This window comes from Mus caroli, unplaced genomic scaffold, assembly GCF_978045245.1.
Source record: "Mus caroli unplaced genomic scaffold, Mus_caroli_1 scaffold_11, whole genome shotgun sequence".
Classification (NCBI taxonomy): Eukaryota; Metazoa; Chordata; class Mammalia; order Rodentia; family Muridae; genus Mus; species Mus caroli.
In genome coordinates, this window is record NW_028227266.1 from 109,562,260 (window position 1) to 109,583,626 (window position 21,367).

Here is a 21,367-nt window from a genome sequence, read left to right on the forward strand (position 1 = left end):
CAACACCTCGGGGCGGGGCGCGGAGAGGAAGGGCGGCCCGGTACGGAGCTGCGCGGCCACTCGGGGCACCGCGGCGCACGGCGCAGGTAAGGGCGCGCGTCGGTGGGCGGGGTCCGCTGCCCTAGGAGCTCAGCTGCGGGTGGGGGCTCTCTCCTCCTCCCGCTGCCATGGTCACGAGCCCTCCATCTTCGGTCTCAGCTTCCTCCTCCGGGTCCCGTGGCTGCCCGGTTTAAACGCAGCGCGGGGTCCAACCTCTAGCAGCAGTGCGGAGCGCGAGCGCCGTGCCCTTCGGCCAGGCCAGAACCCGGGTGCGAGTGAATCACCCAGAGAGTGGCTGCCAGGAGCAGGTGACCTGGTCAGGGCGGAAGAGCTGACAGAGAAGCCGAAAAGGTGGTGTTGCCTGCCTGGGAGGAGCCTAGACGGATGTCCGAATGTTGGAGCAGAGTAGTCTGGGCAACTCTCGGAACTGACTGATGCGGTCGCGGGAAGCTAATGCAGAGACTGGGAGGCATGTAGGGCAAGAAGCTTGGACCCGAGGAGAGGCTGAGAAGGGGCTGAAGACTGGAGGGCCTGGAGGGCGGGTGTGACAGTTCTGTGCACTTGCCTGGAGCACTTTCTCCACTGCCCACCAGACACATAGGTTGATTAATGAATGGGCCTCTAGCATAGTCCAGGAAAAGGCCTCCACAGCAGAAATAAGGTCCATGCCACTCCAGACCAGGAAATACCAGAGTGAGTGCCATGCTAGGGTGCGGCTTAGGGGCCTGAGGGGCCAGGACTGGGTGAGGGCAGGGAAGGCCCCAGTGACCTGCTTGGGAACGATCTGGTGTGGACAGAGGCCAAGAATGCAAGGGAAGGGTCTAGCTACTGTTTAGATGGCCACAAGGACAATAGCTGAATCATCTGTTCACCCAGCTTAACTTTTTTGGCCTCACCCTGCCGCTTTTGAGCATCAAGTCTACCTGGGGTGAGAAGGGCGGCTGGGCCCTGCTAGGAATACAGGGTGTACCTCAGTGAGTCACACAGCACCTCAGAGCCACTTAGTTCTGGTGAGCCTGTTAGGACTTGGAGTGAGGAGCCTGGGTCTGAGCTCTGCACCTGATCTACAGATAGTACCTCTAGACCATCCTGGACTTTCCATGCCTCAAATTCACCATTTGCACAGCCTGCCACTCAGGACCCCAGAGTTGGCAGTAGGGAGAGTATGAGGAAGCCGTTGTGTTGACCAGAGGGCTATGGGATGGGTGCTGGGCCCAGGGCTAGAGAGAATACTCTTGCTGGCACACACTCTCAAACACTCGTGTCTGGCCTTTTACTCACGACACCGCTTCTAGATAAATCTAGAGCTCCTAGCTGGGAGACTTCTATATCAGACTTCAGATGTAGCCTTCCCGGGCCACCTTTACCATCCATGTTTAATGTCTGCCCTTTCCTCTGGTGATGTGATTTCCTGGGGGTGGAAATCCTTCTGGGCCCACAGACCTAAAAGGTACTACTATAGAGTTAGTGGCTGCTAATCTGGGTATGTTGGATGTACCCAGGTCCAGTCTATCCGTGCCAAGAGAAGCGTCTCTCTACAGTTTATTCTTTTGAGAGGCAACCACAGGAGTTTGAAATGTCCTGGTCTAGTTAGATCTCCTTTCAGAGAGGACCAGGGATGGGTAAGCTATGACGTTATCAGGCTGAGATGGATCTCTTGTGGACAGCCGGCTAGGTGTGGGCTGGGTACCAGGGTAGTTCAAGGTTAAAGGGATAGATGTTCCAGTCTATCAATGTCTGGAAACATGGTTGAGGGTCAGGGAGGTCCAGGTCACTCGGCCCACCTCAGTCCCTCGGCTGGGCTCTCATGGCCAGTGGAGACCAGATGCTGAACCAGAGGATCCCGAGTCTGTCCTCCCTGCTCTCTGCTTTTCTGTGTTTGGGGGAAGGCACTATGTTTACTGTCAGCAAAGATGGCTCCTGTTGGGTGTCTAGCGGCTTCCTTTTCCTGTCTCTCCTCCTCCCCATGCAGCCAAACTGCAGCAGGAAAGGTGGGGCAGGAATGTCTGGGCCAGAGTTCTGAGGTCCCCGCCCTGCTCTGTTCTGGAGCCAGTTCTCCTGAGCCCTAGGTTCTGCCAGGGACCTGTGATGCTCCCGGGACATTTGGGGTGCCTATGATGTCACCTGCCCATCATTGGCCACTCCGATGACATCTGACTCACCCCAGTCTGCTCGTTTCAAAAGTTTTCAGAATGTCGGGACAAGGCAGAGTGAAAACGCTTTAACTCCACCCCGAGGCGTCCCCTCTGGGTCAGGCCACTTGGCCAGATGAACATCCTTGCCAAGTGAAGACAGCGAGGTCTGGCTTCGGGAGGCTTTGCCTGAGCAGGGCCACAGACAGCCCAACTGTGGAATAGGTTCAGGCAATGTTTCCTCGCTACCTGTGCCTCGCGTCAGGATGCTGCATTGCGGCTTACTTAGAAGATCGCTCAGTTAGGGCAGCTGATCTGCCTGCCTACCTCAGTGACCCTGTTCCTGAGTGAGACCCATTTATCCTGCTCAGTCTGGTTGGGGAAGGTAGAAAACATGCTGAGTTTTCTCATTGCCCATCTGTCACCTGTCACCAGGTTTGTCTTGCTGAGTCTGATGTGTGATCTGCTCTTCCCTCGTTCCGAAGCTCTGCATGATCTTCAGGGTTGACTGAGGCAAAGTGAGGCTTGTCTGCCGGCCAATGAAGGTGGGCCATCCTCACAGGCTGGGCAGACATTTCAATGAACCTTTCTTTCTTTCTTTTTAAGATTTATTTATTTATTGTATGTAAGTACACTGTAGCTGTTTTCAGACACACCAGAAGAGGGCATACGATCTCATTACAGATGGTTGTGAGCCACTGTGTGGTTGCTGGGATTTGAACTCAGGACCTTTGGAAGAGCAGTCAGTGTTCTTAACTGCTGAGCCAACTTTCCAGCTCTCGCTCCGGCCCCTGCTTGCTCCGACCCTGCTCGCTCTAGCTGTCTTCAGACGCCCCAGAAAAGGGCATCAGATCTCATTATGGATGGTTGTGAGTCATCATGTAGTTGCTGGGAATTGAACTCAGGACCTTTGGAAGAGCAGTCAGTGCTCTTAACTGCTGAGCCATCTCTCCAGCCCCAAACTTTTACTTCTCCTTGCTACTAAGCTGTCTTCTCCCTGTTCCTTTCCCTCTCTCCCTCCCTCCCTCCCTCCTTCATTCCCTCCCTCCCTCCCTCCCTCTCTCCCTCCCTCCCTCCCTCCTTCATTCCCTCCCTCCCTTCCTCCCTCCCTTCCTCCTTCATTCCCTCCCTCCCTCCTCCCCTCCCTCCTTCCTTCCCTCCCCTCAGTCCTTCTCTTTTCCCCTTCCTTTCTGATAAGGTCACATCTTAGGTTACTGCCCTGGAGTCCATAGCAAAATCCTGCTGCCTCTGCCTCCCCAGTGCTGGGTGTGCCCCACTACACTCTGCTGTCCTCTTGTCTCCCCTGTGGCTTCATCAGGAGGCCTCCAGACTGCTGTTGTATCAGATCTCTCCTGGCTTACTGAGCTCTATTTAGTGACAAGGACCCTGAGTCTGGGATATCAGCATATTGTTGAGCTGATATCTGATAGCATATCAGATATAGCACAACATATCTGATAGCTGATAGCATCCGTGCCCCTTGCCCCAAAGATCACAGAGTCCCTGAGTGGGTTCTTTCAGTGGAAAGATATCCAGGACCAAGAACGATGAGGTAGTTATCCCCCTGGGTGCCTGGGTTCGTGGAGTGTCTGAGCAGGCCGAAACTAGGCTGAAAGAACACATGCTTTCGGGCGGGAAGGGATGCTTCCCTTGGTAGTTTTCAGCTTTTATTCCCTCTGGGGCAGGGAGCAGGGCAGGGTCAGTGGCCAGAAGAGACCTCCTCTCTGTGAGAAGCTGGGCTTACTGATTGACTCTGATGTGGGTGGTTATGGGCCTTACCTCTGGGAACTGGGGAGGATATTTGCGCCCCTGCCATGTTCTCTGACCTATGTCCTTCTTACCCAGTAGGCCGAGTGCCTCGTCGCACCCTGGCTATGTCTAGCTCTGAGGAGGCAGACCTGCTCCGGCTGGAGGAGGTCTTCTCAACGACTCTTGCTCGAACCATCAGTCTCATCCTACAGCCTCTGCTCTTAGCTGGTGAGTGTAGGCTCTCAGTGGGGAAGAGGGGCACAGGGGGGCCCCCCAGGGATACAATTTCTCCCTTGTTAGACATTCTGAGATAGCCTTCTCAAACTCAAGTGGAAGTGCTGGCATCTTTTGATGGAACTGAGTGAGGTCTTGGCCACCAGGTCCTGGCTGTTGCCTTCCCAAATGGCTTCTGAGGACCACAGGCCTACGTGTACCGCTTGCCTCACTCCCTGTTCCCGCGAGGGGCTCCCCGGGATGCTTTGGAAAACCTTGATTAGAAGGCAGGACACATAAGGCTTTCTCACCTGGGGGGGGCACCCTTGGAATGTGGTCTTGAGCAGGTGTTTTCCTCTCTCACAACCTGTCTGTGTATCTCTAAGGTGGTTGGGAGTGACCCTGAAGACTCCACGTTCTGCACCTGGGTCTAAAGAGAAGAGGCAGAGACTCGGGGGAGCTAGAAATCTTGGTTGCCCCAAATGATTAGGGTTGTCCTGTTAAGTAGGAGGCACACATACAAGCCTAATTACTCAGGGTTCAGCCCTTTACCCCAGCATGCCCTGCCCCCGAGGAGCTCTATGGGGTACTAATACAGTCCTGAGCCGCCCAGAGCTACAGGGCCACCCATCAACACCAGCTCAGGGTGGCTCTGCTTTCCACAGACCCGGAGCCCTCAGATCCCTGTGGCAAAGAGTGCCTTCGGCTTCTGCAGCAGCTCCATGGGAGTGCCCAGCGGTTGTGGTATGTGACAGAGCAAAGCCTGCTTTCGCTGCGGCAGAGGCTATACCACCCACCTTCCAAGGGTCTGGAGACCGTGATGTTACTGAGCAATGCTGACTATGTCCTACAAGCCCACATGGAGTAAGATGCTCTGCTCTCACCCCTGCCTTTGGACAGTTTGTTGCTTGGCCACAGTGCCAGAGTGCCATCTCTGCTATTTGATCCTAAGGGTCAGCTGGGGTGGGTCTCCTATGGTCTAGGGTGTTGGCTTGGTAACAGGCGTATAGGCTCAGGCCTGGACCAGACCTATGAGATACAACTGTTGGGTCACGGCTTGAGGGCAGCTGCCTGGACCATCAGGATTCTGGCTGCTCAGTGGGTGGTATCTGGAACCCCCCCTCCCCAAGAGGGCAGGGGCTGAGTGTGCATTGGGAGCTGGGCTTTCAAGGTGATCCTGGGTTGCTCATAGATACATCAAGTCCTACACTGACTGCGTGGTGGCACAAGCCTTTCAGAAGGTCTCAAAGAAGAGGAGGTGAGCTTGGGGCTGACACAGTAGCCCCTATGTGGCTGTGAGTGTCTGAGGAGGGGGAGTTGGGGAAGACCACCCCAAAGCAGCAGAGTGGGTACTTTGCCCACCCACCACTTGAGTGTCTGCAGTTACTGCCCCTATCTCCTCTGAGGTGAGGGGGCAAAGCCCCCAGGAGGAGAGTTCAGGGTTTTGCTGGGCTAATGGGGTACAGGGTTGGTGTCCTGGGTCTGGGAGCTGGGGAAGTGGTTACCACAGTGGGTGAGGGGAGGTGCAGGTGGATGTGGGCTTGGAATGGGGACGTGGAGGCAGTATGTGGCCCTTCCTAAATGCAGTGAGTTCTGGAGGAGCCAGCGCAAGGCACTGAGGCAGCTACTGTCCTCTGGGAGCTCTGAGGGCTCTGTGGGCACCACAATGTGCCAGGCCCTCCGCCAGCCACTCTCCCAGCACGTGCAGAAATACGTGCTCCTCCTGCTGAGCCTCAGGGACACCCTTGATGAGGTGGGTACCAGAAGCAATCTAAGGATGGAGGTGTTGGGAAGAGGAAAAACAGGGCTCAGGCTCAGGGGACCAAGATAAGCCATAGGGAAGGGCCCCCGAGAGAGAACATAGCCCTCCCCTGGGGAGGGCCTCTGGAGGCATGAGTCTGCACTAGGGAATCTTGGGCACATGGCTTTCCCTTGATGGGACACCCAAAGAACAGACATAGAATTCTCTACTCAGTGGGAGGACATAAGGCCCAGGGCCACACCATGCTGTCATTGAAATATCCATCTGGAGGCTCCTTCATGCTCCCTTCCTGTCCCCAGAAGGGTTGTCAGGGAGAAGAGAGCAAGCTGAGCTGCGGCTTACGTTTAGGCCTCACCGGATGAGGCTGGGCTGGGACCCTCATGACCATCACCAGGATGGGGGCTGGTTCCAAGTCCATCAGATCCTCCCCTCCTTTCCTGTCCTCCCACAGAACCACCCAGCCCAGGAGCTGGTGATGCATGCTGTCACCCTGTTTGGAAACCTGCAGTCCTTCATGGGACAGGCCTTGGACCAAGCTGTGGCCACACAGGCCCTGTGGCACAGCCTCAGCAGCCGGCTGAGGGTGAGTGTGGGGCTTTGGGACAGTCAAGGAAGGAAAGGGGTTTGTCCCATATTGGATGTGAGGCTGTGCTGGGTGGTCTGAGTAGCTCTGTGACTCAGTTTCCCCATCTGGTAACCTGATGGCTGTCAGTCACACTTAGCCATCGGCTCGGGCAGCAGAACTGACTTTTCTGGTGGTGCCACCAATTACACGTGCCTGTCACCATCTAGCACAGAATATAATGCCCTGCAGGAAGGAGAGTCCCCAGAAGACTTGTCAGGCTTGGGCCAGGAGTAGAGCAGGCCAGAATAACTGTGGGTGACAGAGGGTATAGCATATCAGGAACCTGCTGGCTGTGATGGGGCAGAATGGAGACCACCCAGGAAAGGACAGAGAAAGAAACCATGCTGGTGTTCTGGGCTGGGTCAGGGGCGACCCCTCCCACTCCCTGCTCCCTGCACCTTGGAGCATCATCGCTTGAGTGTATGTGTGTATGTGTATGTGTGTGTGTCTGTGTGTCTCTGAGAGCGACAGAGAGAGAGAGACCTGGGTGATACCCCAGGCATGCTGGCTGGGATGGTCTCTGGGAGATGTCTGAGGTGCAGGAGAGAGGTGCAGCGTTGACCTGCAGCCTCCAGTATTGGCACCTGACCTTCTTGTGTCCCTCTTTATCCCACCAGGATGCGCTCTGCAGTCCTGCGCACCGACTCTTGCAGGATAGCCAGGACATCCCCGTGGTGGTCACTCCACTGCGGGCTGAGCGCGTGCTGCTCTTTGATGACTCGCTTGTCCTGTTGCAGGTTGGGGGGCAGGGAGGGGGAGCGTGAGGTGGGGATTCTGGGGTCAGATTGGAAACGGAACAGGAAAGGATCAGAGCTGAGGCTGAGGCCAGGGATTGTGGGTCAAGAGGAAGCCATACAAGGCTTCAGGGTTTGTCCCAGAGCCAGTAACCTTGGCCAAACTCACCTGTGATGATGACAGCATTGTCTCCCCTGCCTCAGCATGGCAGCCTGGCTTGGGGTTTGTTCTGATTGTGTCTGTAACTTCCTCTCCCTTGGTTGCAGTTTGTCTACTAGAGATGTTTCTAGCCCTTCCCTGCTTGTCTAAGTTCCTTTTCTTGTGGCTGCTACAAAATGCCTGACAAAACAACAACTTGAGAGAGATGGGGGAGGGGGAGGGGGAAGAAGGGGGAGGGAGAGGGAAGAAGGGTTTGTTTTAGCCTGGGCTTTACCCATGCCTCCGTTGTTTCTGTGGGACTCGCTTGACTCTCTGCTATGACCTGTAAGCTCCTCCATTCTCTGGCTTGGCCTTGAGCCCCTTCCACTTCCGGGTCAAGTGAGCAGCCTGCTTGGGTCAAATGGGAAATGATGCCATTCCAGAGAAAGGGACTGCCCATCAGGCTCAGAGCAGGGTAGCTTCTCTGGTAGAAGGGGAAACATGAGCAAAGGTGAAGGATGCTTAGGGCAAGCTCAGGAGGGCGTGGCTGAGCAGCAGATGCTCAGAGCACAGAGACTGTGGAGGCAGGTGCAGGAACTGCACGTGTCGGCCTCTGTGGGTGGGCCTCGATCCCCAGGCAAGAGGAGCCTTAGAGGTTTGCAGCAGAGGCTGGGGGGGGGGGCAACTATGTTTCTAGAAAACACTGGCAACCCCCACGGGGTGGGGGAGGCCTGTCCAAATCCTAGGGTGAGAAAAGAAGGAGGGGCTGCAGCTAAAGGGGAACAGGCCACTGTGGAAGGACTGTGCTCCAGGCCTGAGGGGTATCGGTGTCAGTGACTCCGCAAATGCAGCTCTGGATAACCCGGCTCCATCTTCTTCCAGGGCCACAATATCCACACGTTTGACCTGAAGTTAGTGTGGGTAAAACCCGGCCAAGACAAGTGAGTGACTCAGGGAGCCGCAGGTGCTCTGGATCCCCCTCCCTGTGCCCCATGAAATCCGCCCACGTCGCCGGGCTCCCACATGAGCCCCACTTCCAACCCCGGACAGAAATGGGGCTCAGGAATCTCTCACCTCTGTCTGCCTAGGTGTGTGCTTCACATTCTCACGCCTGAAGAAGAGATCTCCTTCTGCACCAGAGACCCCCAGGGCCAGGTGAGTGTATGAATGATGGAGGCCAAGCCAGAAGCCAGGGGAGGGCAGAGTGCCGACCCTACAGGCCCAGAAACGGATTGGGGGTGTGCCTAGGCTTGGGTATCAGGATGTTGGAGGAACGGGAATTTTTCCGTCATTAGATTGGAGTGGAGGCCGGCACCCACCATGGCACAGGCCTCTGGAGTTTCTAGTCCCTGGGCTGCTCAAAGGATCTCAGGTCTGCTGCCGTACCCTAGGAAGGCAGTGTGCCTGAGGACAGCATTGAGGGGATGGGACTCGGTGCCCAGGGAGGCCTCTTTGGGGCATATCTGCAGCAGCGATGACATGTCCCCTGCCTTCCCATCCCCGCCAGGTTGTCTGGCAGTGGAAGGTGACCCAGGCTGTGTGCCAGGCCCTCTGTGGCAAGAAGGACTTCCCTGTGCTGGGATCAGGCCGGGAGACATCTGTGCCTCCTGAATGTCGCTGTGTGGCCTATACCTTCCGCCGCGAGGGGCGGCTCTGCCAGGCTACCTATGATGGCGAGTGGTGTCGAGCCAAGCCCCATGGCAAGTGAGTCACCGTTGCTGCGAGCTGAGCACTTCCAGCACGTCATTGTCAGAAAGAAGGAGCTCGCTAGAAATCCCATTGACTGGGAGTCTCCTAAAGCTTGGTGTTGCCTTCTGCAACTCCCATGGTTCAAGGGGAAAGGAGAATGTCAGTGTTGCCAGGGCTCTCCCATGGGAGTTGTCAGGGGGTACCCCAGTGCCCCACAAGGCTGTTTGGACAGCTGTGCCAGGAGATGGGACTACTTTCTGTGAGGTATCTCAGCACCACGTGAGGACTGGGTGAGCAGAAAGTCTTCCAACTATGTCTTCTTCCAACTATGGAAGAAGTTAGAGTAGAGGAAGGGAGGGACTTTGAGGGCTCTGGGCATGCAGCTGTCTGGGGCTGGGGTCCAGTGGCCTGATGCTGTGGGCCTCCTGTGTTCCAGGGGAACCCTGAAGTGGCCAGATGGGCGGAACCACGTGGGGACTTTTTACCAGGGCCTGGAGCATGGGTAAGGCTGGCTGGGCGGGTGGGAACATGTGAGGCCAGTGGCTGCCCCAAATTCCCAAGCCTTGCACAGGAATGGTCAGATGGCCCAGTCTTCTCACTACATAGACGCAGAAGGGGAACCTTCCTTCCCATGGTGGGGGAGGGGTGTCCGGAGGACCTTTTGTAAGGGAACAGGGGATTCTGAGATCTACTGGGGGACTCCTTGGAGACAAGTACAACTGGGTAGCATGGAGGGACGTGACAGGGGCACCTGATCAGGCAAGTGGCCTGGATACTCACTTCCAACCCCACCCAACCACATGGTCAGCTTTGGCATCTGCCTGGTGCCCCAGGCCTCTGAGGACAAGTTTGACTGTTACAAGTGCCACTGGCGGGAAGGCAGGATGTGTGAGTACGGCATCTGTGAGTAAGTGACCTTTGGCCTGCAGGGGGAAGGTGGGTGGCGGCTGGGGGCGGGGCCGGGGAGCGGCGTGGCCTCTGGACTGAGCTCCAGGAGGCATATCTCTGCAGGTATGGCACTGACGAGGTGTACAAGGGCTATTTTCAGGCCGGTCTGCGGCACGGGTTTGGCATCCTCGAGAGTGTCCCGCAGGCTCCCCAGCCCTTCAGGTACACGGGCCACTGGGAGAGAGGCCAGAGGAGTGGCTATGGCATTGAGGACGACAGGGACAGGTGAGTGCTGGTACAGAGAAGCCAGAAGTCCAGCTGGCTCAAGCCGCAGTCCCTGTCTGTCCTCTGTGCGCCCCTTCAGCTTTTTTATCTTGTTCTGTCCTGGACACCTGTCTTGATGGCGCCTCCCTCCGTCAATGCTTCCTGCCTCCTCTAGGGGACTCCACCCAGCATGCCTGCTCCTAAGGATGACACCCTTCTCTGCCATCTTCTGTTTTCTTTGGGGTTCGTTTTCTAGCGCCATCTGTCTCCCCCGCACCCCCCTGACAGCAGAGCATCCAGAAGGCGCAAGGGAACTATTCTGAGCCTCCTCTCTCACACTCCCTCTTCCTTTAGGGGCGAGCGCTACATTGGCATGTGGCAGGCTGACCAGCGTCATGGCCCTGGGGTCGTGGTCACCCAGGCAGGCGTCTGCTATCAGGGCACATTCCAAGGGGACAAGATGGCCGTGAGTGGTAGTCCCTGCCCTGGGCACTATGTAGGTGAATTAAAGCCAAGCTGGGTGGGTGACAAGGGATGTCCAGCTCTGCCACCATCTACTCTGACTTTGGCACAAGCCGGGCTTCTTCTAGTCTCCCTTCCCCCTTTCGCAACTCAAGTCAATGATGCTGATGGGACACACATGAACTCGCAAGAGCCAAGTGTGCGGCAGGACAGCCAGTGGCCTCATGGACCCTGTGCCGGCCCTGGCTGAACCGTCACCATCTTCTGGAGTCCTCGAGTGACTCCGGCGATTGATGTCATTGTCCTTAGCATATGAATGACACCCGTTTATTGATGGCACACATCAGAGGACCTGCCCAACATCACAGTCACATCAGGCTGAGGCTAAGATCAAACCCAAGCCCCCACCCCCTCAGCCTGGGCCTCCACCTCTTGCCTCCGCCTCTCCACTAGACAGGGCCTTGATGTGTGGTGGGGCTCTGGGCAGCAGCTGTACCTGGTTTTACAGCTTGTTTGTTTAGATTCCACCTTGTTCTGGAAAGAACCAAAGGAGACCTGAAAGAAAAGGGGAAGGAAAGACAAGGCTAGGCCCTCAGCACAGACTCAGGGACAAGTTGACCGTGAACTTGTGAGGGAGCTTCCTGGCAGGTGCCGTAGGTCGGTCGGAGGTGATTGGCCCTGAGGACCCAGGGCAGTGGCAGGGAAACAGGGACAGCTGGAAGGAAGCCAGCACTTCCTGAGTATTCAGGGGCTTCCTGGAGAGGCTGCTGAGGAGGACTGACCAAGTCTGAGGGCTAACTAGGGAAAACAAGGGGTCCACAGGATGTAACCCTGGCCTGGGGAGGGCAGGGCCAGGGCTCGGGGGTTCTTGGCTCTGTGGGTCAGTGTCCACCCACCTTGGTTTTCTGTCCAATATCACCTTCCTCTCCTCTATTCTCTTCCTTCCCAGGGCCCAGGCATCCTGCTCTGTGAGGACGACTCTTTGTACGAAGGTACTTTTACCAGGGACCTGACGCTCCTAGGGAAGGTGAGTGGACGTCCACTTCTCTTGCCTCCAGTTCAGAGCCAAGGCTGATGGTAGAGGATGGACAGCTGGAGGGGATGCCCTTCCCACCTCCGTGTTGTCTCAGGGGCTCCATGTCCTTGCCATGCAGCGTGCAGTACTGACTTGACAGAGCCAGGTGACAAGGGACTGGAGGATTTGACTCCTGCCCAGAGGGCACAGTCTGGTTGTGTCTGCGCTGTGCTCCAGTAGAGCCGTCCCCACCCAAGTCTTGGGCAGCTGTCCCCAGGGTCACCATTCTTTCAGTGTCCCTGCTGGAGTTGGCATAGCAAAATGTAGTTGTGTTCGTTTGGAAATCGGGATAATTTTAGATGCAGAAGGACAGGCAGGGGCTGGAGAGATGGCTCAGCGGTTAAGAGCATTGACTGCTCTTCTAGAGGTCCTGAGTTCAAATCCCAACAACCAAACGGTGGCTCGCAACCATCTGGAATGGGATTCAATGCCCTCTCCTGGTAGCTTCTGAAGACAGCTACAGTGTACTCATATACATTAAAATATAAATCTTTAAAAAACAAAAAAAGGAGGACAGGTGGGTCTGGTGCCTTATGAGTGTTTAAGAGTGCTATGAATTTAGCAACTCCCCACAGCAAGGAATTGCCCCCTCTAGATCCCTGGACCAAGCTACCTCACAGCAGAGGTGGGTGAGACTTCTAGAATATTCTAGCACCTTGAATGGACAGATGGAACACTAGGTCAGACGTTCCCATCTGACCCACCCAAGCAAGCCCAGCATTGGCACACTTGTCTGGACAGCTGGCTTGGGCACACAGACATCTCTTCTCTCCCTCTCTCTGTCCTCAGGGCAAAGTCACCTTCCCCAATGGTTTTACCTTGGATGGTTCTTTCAGCAGTGGGACAGATAAAGGACTGTACACACAGGGAGTGCTAGACACGGCTGCCCTCCCACCTGACCCAAGCAGCACACGCAAGAGGTGAGAGCCCAACCTAATTGGCAGTTTGTGTTGTGCCTCTTCCCACCCAAGGCCTCGGGGCTCAGAGAAGGCCCTATTACCAGAGTTCCAGCCAGAGGCTATTGAAGTCTAGGGCCTAGTTTGAATAGGCTGTCTTACGTACACTGGAAGAAAAATAGGATTGTGAGTCTCACTTTGACCCTGGTTTTAGGTTTTCTTTTATTTCTAGGAAGATTGTGAGTTGATCTTGAAAGAAAGAGATAGACACATAGTTATAGATAGAGTTATAGCGCCCCTTGGTCTGGCTCTGAGCTCCCTGGTAGCCAAGAAGAAGAAAAGAAACTTGGTAAGTAAAATCACATGACTTCAAGAAGTAGTTTATGGGAGAGATTATTTTCCTATAGGAACAGAACACCCGCTTTTGAAAACTCAGTTCAGATGAATAGCTCTTGCCATGTGTTGAGACTCTAGGTGTGCCTAAGGGGGAATTACAGAAAATTGTCCCCGGTAGCATTTCAGAGGTTGGAGAGGGGTACAGAGGACTCACCCGCCTGCTGCCCCTGCTTCTCTCTGACAGCAGGAGCTGGGAGAGGAGAGTGATCCTGGAGGGGTGTGCCCCAGCCTGGCGGGGTGCAGGTGTGGGACCCCTGTGCGGTGACAGCGGGATATGGTTTTCTTTGTGAGATGTACCGTCGTCGGGTCTCACTCAGCCTGTTCGCAAGGCAGGATCCACCCCAGGGAGGTCACGGGAGAGGGCAGGACAGGAAAAAGCAGGAACCCTACACTTCCGGGCCCTGCTCTGTCTTGTTGCAAGACCGACCATCTGGATTTGGCCTCCAGTGCTCCAGGCCCTTTGCAGAACTATGTACCTGTGTCTTCTCCATCTCAGAACACAATGCCCCTCTCTCTGCCTTGTCTTCTTCTCTACTTGCCTTGGAGGTCAGCTGTCTGCATTCTCCATCCTGCTCCATTCCTGGGGCCGGGCTGGTCACACCGACCCTCTTAGTGCTGCGCCGAGCGAGGGTTTGCCAGCTCTGGCTCCATCTTCCGCATCTCTCACTGTTCCCAATCACAGACAGCTGGGACTGGGCACCTTCCCTGTGGAAAGCCGCTGGCAGGGAGTCTACAGCCCCTTCCGGGACTTCTTGCGTTTAGGCTGTCCTGGGGAACAGCAGGAAGCCCTCCTGGGCTTCCACATGCAGCGCTCCAGGGAGCTACGCAAGTCCCAGGAGTACCTGTGTTGTGAGAGGTGAGCCTGGCCCTCTAGATGGCCCTGCTGGTCAGAGAGGGTTAGGGAAGCTCTCCTGGGATGGGGGGGTGGGGGTGGGGGGGATGGGTACTGACACAGGGGTGGGCGAGGGACACTGTGCATGGTGCTCCAGGACCCACCCCGAGGACTGTGTGGGCAGCATGGAAGATACCCTGAAGGAGCTGCTGCAGCACCGCAAGCCCAAGGCCCTGCAGCAGTACCTCAGGAAGGTGAGGGCCCAGTCTTGGGAGGCCTCCTGCATCTCACAGCATGGTGCTAACTCCCTTTGGAGCTCCTGGTTCTCAGAGGGCCTCCGGGTACCTGTCCGGGAGGAGGCTGGTCTGGGCTTCTTGTGCTCCAGACCCTGGCTCCAAGCATCCCTGTTTGTCTCTCATGGGTCCAGGCTCTGAGCAATTCCCGACACCCCCTGGGGCAGCTGCTCCGCACCCTGATGATGACCTTCCAGGCCACATATTCAGGCATCGGGGCCAACAAACACTTGCAGGAGATGGCCCAGGAGGAGGTGAAGCAGCATGCCCGGGAGCTTTGGGCTGCCTACAGGTGAGCCTGTGATGTCACAGGCTGATGACCACGGCCTAGGGACTGGCCCAGGATAGCCCTTTCCAAGGCTTGGCTCTGTCCGATGCCTCTGACTCAAGTCTTGTTTGGTACGGGATCAGAGCTTGGTCAGTGTGCCAACGGTGGCCAGAGGTATAAGAGATGACAGCAAGAGCTTCCGATAGCTCCTGGCCAGGGGCCAATCCCTGTTTGGTCCCTGGCACACTCCTGACCCTATAGAAACCCTACCTTTGCTTTGGGCTGAGTGTGACCCTCGATTTCAAGCTCCGTCTATCCTTTCCCAGGTAGAACTTAGATCCCATAAATATTACATATAGGAGCTTCAGCTGCCACCAAAGTGCCAGGACCACCCAACACTCAACCATAGCTCCAGCCTTGGACCCCCAGTGGCAGGAGAAGCTAGACTCTGCAAGCATTCAATGCAGATCTAGCCAGCCAGTTTTGGGAGATGGGACTACCTGCCCTCACTTTTGGAAGCTGGGAGGATGGAGTTCTGTTTCAGTGGGCAGCAGCCACATCACGCCCCTCTCATCGTCTTGCAGGGGTCTACTGAAGGTTGCCTTGCAGCGCCAGGGCCAGACCCTGGAGGAGGAGAACATGGAGACCAGGTACCTGGCAAGGCCTTTGAGCCTGGGGCCTCCCTCTGGGTGACAATGCTTCTTAGGAAAGCACTGGGTGCATACATACGCTATCCACCAAGCATGGTGCGTTGACCATGTATACAACACGGTGACATATGACCTTGGTCCTGGGAGCCACCCAGGAGCGGGGGTTGGGGGGGTTGACGGGGGGAGCACCGTGCACTAGATACATCTTTCTGCTTGAGTTGCACAGAGGGGGAAGCAGTTGCCAGAGGCCTCCTCCTTCCTGTGCACCTTGAGACTGAGGTGTGGAGGGCATGAACCTAAGTCACACAGAGCAGGAGTTAGCCGTCCCCAGGACAGACTCCATCCAGTTCTGTTGGTGCAGCGCCGACCCCTGACAGCAGCATCTCCCACCCCTTGTGGCTTCTCAGGGACCTGCAGGTGCACGGGTTGCTCTTGCCCCTCATCCTGCCCAGCTTCTACTCAGAGCTCTTCACACTGTACCTGCTTCTCCACGAGAGAGAGGATGGGCTGTACAGCAGGGGCATCACCAACCTCAGCCTCTTCCCTGACACCAAGCTGCTGGAGTTCCTGGATGTGCAGAAGTAAGCTTGCCTCTGGCAGCCCAGCCAGGGGCTCTGGGGGAGGCGACAAACACCACAGAGCCCTAGGGATGTGGCTGGGTGCTCAACCATCCCACCACGGAAAACACCTTTGTTCCTCCACCCCCCCCCACCCCCCCACCCCCCCACCCCCGCTGACTTTGCCAGAGCTTCGTGCCAGCCACTCCAGATTTACTGCCTTGTGGCTCAGTTCTTCCACTGTCCCCCAGAGAGAGCCAGCCTTTCCTATCCCTTAGTTCCCACAGTGCTCAGTGATCCCTTAGTTCCCATAGTGCTCCCTGTCTACCCTGAGTGCTGGCCAGCACTGACTGGGCCTGCCTCCAGATCCACCATTGGACTAGGACTGAGAGTGGGGGAGGAGGGGTCTTGAAGAGGAAACTGAGGGCTGCTCTGGGAGCAGCTAAGACAGGTGTTTACCCCTCCCCTCCCCCACCCCCACTGCCTCTAATACACCCGTTTTCCTTAGTGCCCCTCTGACGCATGCATGTCCCAAGTGCTTGATTGTCCCTGCTGGGATCGCAGCATTCTGAGGTCCCATTCTCCTCCGGAGCCTAGGGTTCCTTTGCCACACAGCAGCGGAAGATCTCCTTCCTACAGGACCCAGTGGCTTCCCTGGCCTTGGGCTGTGTGTTATACACCCCGAGAATGCCACAATGACACCATTCCCTTGCCCTTGCTTATGCTTAGCCCTTCCTGGGGGACACAGAAACAGGTCCTCTGAGCTCAGACTAGCAAAGTATTCCACCTCATGTCTCCAATTTCAGGCATCTGTGGCCCCTCAAGGACCTCAAACTGACCAGCAATCAGGTGAGAGGGCTGTGTTCTGCTTGTCTGGGAGGAGGGGCCTGTGGTCCTGGAAGGAGGAGGGGCCTGTGGTCCTAGAAGGAGGGGCCTGTGGTCCTAGGAGGAGGAGGGGCCTGTGGTACTGGGAGGAGGGGTGTGTGGTCTTGGAGCATCTAAGTCTTGACTGCCTAGGGAGAGGCCAGAGAGGGAGGAGAGACCCAGGCTTCCTTCCTGGCTCAGGTGACTCCCACGTGACCAGGTTCTGCAGCAGGCTCTATTCTTCTCCTGGCTGTGGCAGTGGGTTGTGTACCTGAGCTCTGAGTCTCAGTTTTCTCCTATGTAAAAAGAGCCATACCAGACAGCCATGATCAAGGGCACATGAGTCCACCCACTGTCTCGGGAGCACCTGGATCCTCCTAGGGAGACAGATTCTTGGCCTCCACCGCTTTTGCAATGCTAGGCAAAAAAATTCCACCACTGAGCCCGTTAACCCTAACCCTAACCCATCCACAGTCTTATCATATCACAGAAAGCTTGCAAGAAGTCAACTCAGGAACCTGGGTTTCAACAAGCCCTTGGGTCTGGAGACCATTGATATCAGCTTTGGAATTGAGTGTCATCAAATGATCTGTCTTGGTCCTCTCAGCCCGTTGGAACCTAGTTCCTCCATGAAGCTCACAGTGGAGCTGTGGGATTCCCCCCTGGGTCTCTTAGCCACCAGGTCAGGGATGTAACTAAGTCCGGGATGGTGCAGGTATGAGTGGCAAGGGACCCTAGGACCTGAGCACATCAAGCTGGACCCCTGTTTGCTCCCCATCTTTACAGAGATATTCTCTGGTCCGGGACAAGTGTTTCCTGACGGCCACTGAGTGTCTGCAGAAGATCATGTGAGTGTCTGCCTTAGTGGGAGCACGTGGAAGGGCACGGGGGTGGGGTGGGGTGGGGTGCTGTCTCTCCTCTTCCTCCTCCCAAAACGGAGCCCTGAGGCCTTGACCAGGAGTTGCACCCTGCTTACAGCACCACAGTGCACCCTCGGGAGAAGCTGGAGATACTTGAGAAGACCTATGGGGAAATTGAGGCCACGGTGTCACGGGTGCTGGGCTGCAAATACAAACTGCCCATGGATGACCTATTACCGCTGCTTATCTATGTGGTGTCCCGAGCTCGGTGAGTGGGGACCAGGAGCCCCCTTCCCCCCGCTGTCTACACCAAAACACAGGACAGAGTGGGAGTCGAAGCCCAGAAAGGAGCCAGTCTCATGAGATCTGGGACCATTTCAGAGCTGTCTAGCTCTCTAGGCTGGGGCTGCTCCCCCAGCTGTGGGGTGTCCGTCCGTGACCTCCCTCCTCTTCTCTACTTTGTTGCCATGGTATTTTCTCTAGAATTCAGCATCTGGGAGCTGAGATCCACCTGATCCGTGACATGATGGATCCCGTCCACACAGGTGGCCTCCATGACTTCCTGCTGACAGCTTTAGAGGTGAGGGACCAGGGCTCCGAGCCCATGGGAAGGGTCCTCACAGGGCTGGCGCTTGTCACAGGGCAGGCGAGCCTCACAGCCCTCCAAGCTGCAGCTCCAAGCAGTGTGCAGAGGGAAGGCTGTTTGCCTGCAGAACATGGCTGACAGCTGTTCCTAACCGGGGCCATGTGTACACAGGGAGGTGACACAGTGGCTTTCAGAGCCTGGAGCCATGCATGCTTTTGGGAGCAGATCTACCAGCTAGTGCCAACCTTGTGTCTCTCTCCCCAGTCCTGTTATGAGCACATCCAAAAGGAAGACATGAGGCTGCACCATCTACCCGGGCACTGGGACGCTAGAGAACTCTGGTGACACGGCCACTCTGGACCAAGTGCCTACTGTGGACTTCTGTGAAGCAAGCACTGACAACCTGCTCCCCACTGCCTGGATCGAGGCAGGCTGTAGAGATGGTTCTCAAAGGAGATGGTGTTTTGCTTCCTACAGGGCCACACCAAGTGCTACAGTGTGACCCCAGAGCTCATGGCTATCCTTTGGCCTCCGGTCTGGGCTCTGATAGCCCTTTCCTCAGAATTAGCACCATCTCGGGTGAGGAGCCCTGGCTGCACGTGGCCTCAGCCTTTACTCTGTAGCCATCAGACTCAGGGCTGCGTGCTGCATGGTGGTGGTCTCCATCATTCTTCCTGTTCAGTTCACGGCAGCCCTTCCCAAGATCTGGCTCCGTTCCGTTCTTTGGACCTAAATGGACATTCTCACGTCAGAGTTCATCTCATTTATTTTTCTCTCCCCCTGTCCAGAGGGTCCCAAGCTGCAAAAGGCTCGGTCTGCTCAGTTCTCTTTCCCATGAGGGAACCTGTTTCCTCCTCCTCAGCTGGGATTCAGTGTTGAGCTGGCCTCTCAGTAGCACCCGGGACAGGAAAACCGCAGGTCCATGCTGAGCTGTCTGGTTGCCTCTGACAGGCCCTGCCTTTTGCAAAGGCATGGGATATAAACACCAGCAATCATTATCTGGCCTGGCTTGCCAGCAGACATACCTGAGACTCTTTCTGACCTCTCTGTGGGAGAGACAGCCGGGATATCCAAGCTTGCTAGTGCTCTGACAGACGAACATCTCTGGCTCAGGACCATGAGTAAGTCTGGTCACAGTGCTGAGTTCTGGGTCACTGTTCCTGGCCCCGGGTATACTTCCCACCAATGCAGCCTGTGTGGGAAGGGCAGAAGGAGATGCTGAAAAAGGTAATGCCTAAGGCCGTGGCTGAAGCTCTTGGGAGCCTCAGAGATGGACACCTTCAGAGCCTCTCAGAAAGTGTGGAGCCCTGTGTGAAGAGAGCTGGTGGTTCTCCTGCACTGTGAAACCCAGGAAAAAGCAAAGAGAGACTTTCTCTTGCTGGGTCCACCAAATATCTCATCACAAACCGAGGACCCGGGCTGGAGTTCTACCAGGAACTTGTGTCCCTAGGAAGATCCTTGGAAGGGTTAAACTGACGGAGTCTCCTCTCTCAAAGACAGCCCTAAGTGCCTGTGACACAGTTCAGCTGTGACAAAAACCTGCCACCCACCCACCTGCCCCCAGCATTAACTGAACTCGGGCCTCTGGTCTTTGTGAGTCCTCAGGGTTTCCACAATGCCCTGATGGGTTTCAGGAGCAGCCAGGGCTGTAGCAGAGCCTACAGGCAAGTCTAACACATGAGGAGCATGCAGGAAGGAAGTGAGTGGCAGGCAGCCATCTGCATTCGGTGCTTCGGGAGGCCGATGGGGATGGGTTCACCTGCAGTCAGTGCAGGGCCATCTCAGTGACAACAGCCTCTCCTGAATGGATTCTTCTGTGGGTGGTAACTGTCCAGCCTGGAACACCCCCTGGTTTATGACCTAGAGTCATGCAAGAGGGCAGTCTGAGGAGTTCATGGTTGTTACCATCAATACCCTAACTGCCTAGATCCAGCAGGTATAGCCAAGAAATAAGAGAATCATCAGGGACTGGAGAGATGGCTCAGCAGATAAGAAGAGCACTGACTGCCCTTTCAGAGGTCCTGAGTTCAAATCCCAGCAACCACACGGTGGCTCACAACTACCAGTAATGAGATCTGATGCCCTCTTCTGGTGTGTCTGAAGTAACCTACAGTATACCTATGTATAATAATAAATAAATCTTTAGAAAAGAGAGAGGGAGAGAGAATATGAATCATCAGATCAGGCTGGATATAACTCCTGGACTCAGGAGGCAAGAGTGAGAGATGAGACACAGCTAGACTTGAACATCTTCACCAGGCCTTTTCATTCCCCGTCCTGCCTCATAATATGTTTTTCCCCCTCCCTACTTTTCTGGGTGATGGCCACAATTACAGTCTGCTTATTTATTCAGGATTTTTAATAAACCCATTTTCATCTTTATGTGTGTGTGTGTGTTCATGTGCATGTTGGCATGTCTGTGTTTGCACATACAAAGGCAGTAGCCAACCTCAGGTGTTGTTCTCAACCTTACTTTTTTGAAGGGGTCTGTCCTTGGACTTGGAGCTCACTGATTTGCCTCGACTGGCTCCCCAGCAAGCCAAAGGGATTCTCTACCTCCCCAGGTCTGAGGCTGCAGCTGCGCAGCTCTATGCCCAGCTATTTAAAGTGGGTCCTAGGGGTAGAAGTCAGGTCCTCAGGCTTACACAAGTGCTTTACCGTTGAGCCATCTTGAAGTCCCCGCGTCCCATTTTGTCTCTCCGTGGCATCTCCTGCCTGTGGGTAACTCGGAGCATGTGATGGTCATACATGCCCAGATAGCTGCCCACTGGTAGAACTCTCAGCTACAAGAGGGGCCAGACCCCTGTTCAGAAGCAGTCATATTGAGAATATGGAGCTTGCTCTCTGTAAGTGGGAACTCTACTGTTCCTATAAAGGGTACGGGTTGTGTGCCATGCCCAGGGGCACTCCAGAGAGGTCGAAGGGTCTGCAAAGTCTGTTTGCCAGGACTGGGTAGGGTTACGCTGGGCATCTAGTGTCCCATTATCACTCAACTGTGTATCTGGTCTCTGGACACATTTGCCAGTCTGTGGGCCCGTGTGACAGTGACAGTGTATTAGGGTGCTACGGTCCTCACCTGGGCATGCATCTTGATGCTTCCGCTGATACACATTGCCAAAGGCCCCTTTTCTGCAGTGTCCCTGTGTGTCATGAGCAGAGAATGGACTTTTGCCATCCACATCCCTAGTGTGTTTGTCTTTGTGTGGTTTAGGCCTGGATCATCTGGCTTCCAATGACAGGTGCCAGCCCACACTGCCACCCCATTGGGTGCTGGCTGTTCCTTAGTGGAGTGAACATGCTGTGTTGTGTTGGAAAGGGTCCTTTCCAGGGCAAGCATTGCTGTCTGCACCTCTACTCGTAAGGCAGAGTTTTCTTGGTATAGTTTTGGTTTGTG

At 55.6% G+C, this 21,367-nt stretch overlaps 1 protein-coding gene across 9 annotated transcripts; it reads left to right on the plus strand.

Moving 5' to 3' along the window:
* The first annotated feature begins 17 nt into the window (after positions 1-17).
* On the plus strand, positions 18-20,355 carry Als2cl (ALS2 C-terminal like). 9 transcript variants are annotated; one of them, XM_085828074.1, is made up of 29 exons: positions 18-86; positions 199-732; positions 2,607-2,716; positions 2,856-3,040; positions 4,017-4,148; positions 4,799-4,997; positions 5,326-5,391; positions 5,721-5,886; positions 6,347-6,478; positions 7,138-7,257; positions 8,276-8,334; positions 8,482-8,548; positions 8,901-9,097; positions 9,519-9,584; positions 9,891-9,989; positions 10,094-10,255; positions 10,589-10,700; positions 11,646-11,723; positions 12,561-12,691; positions 13,746-13,919; positions 14,053-14,149; positions 14,323-14,480; positions 15,041-15,106; positions 15,514-15,687; positions 16,470-16,512; positions 17,314-17,375; positions 17,506-17,655; positions 17,871-17,967; positions 18,238-20,355. In XM_085828074.1, exons 4-29 carry the CDS (start codon positions 3,031-3,033, stop codon positions 18,316-18,318), a joined length of 2,898 nt encoding a protein of 965 aa, XP_085684200.1. In that variant the 5' UTR covers positions 18-86; positions 199-732; positions 2,607-2,716; positions 2,856-3,030; the 3' UTR covers positions 18,319-20,355. The 9 variants fall into 9 exon arrangements, with proteins under 9 accessions (XP_085684200.1, XP_085684198.1, XP_029337456.1 ...); XM_085828072.1 differs by lacking the exon at positions 199-732 and having other exon boundaries at positions 20-86; XM_029481596.2 differs by lacking the exon at positions 18-86 and having other exon boundaries at positions 98-732.
* Positions 20,356-21,367: the final 1,012 nt, after the last annotated feature.

What these genes read in the sequence shown, in the direction of transcription:
- Als2cl (XM_085828074.1), top strand. An exon ending in TCAGGGACACCCTTGATGAG is followed by an intron (nt 5,887 to 6,346) that starts GTGGGTACCAGA and finishes GTCCTCCCACAG; the next exon opens with AACCACCCAGCCCAGGAGCT. An exon ending in GAGTGTCTGCAGAAGATCAT is followed by an intron (nt 17,376 to 17,505) that starts GTGAGTGTCTGC and finishes CCCTGCTTACAG; the next exon opens with CACCACAGTGCACCCTCGGG.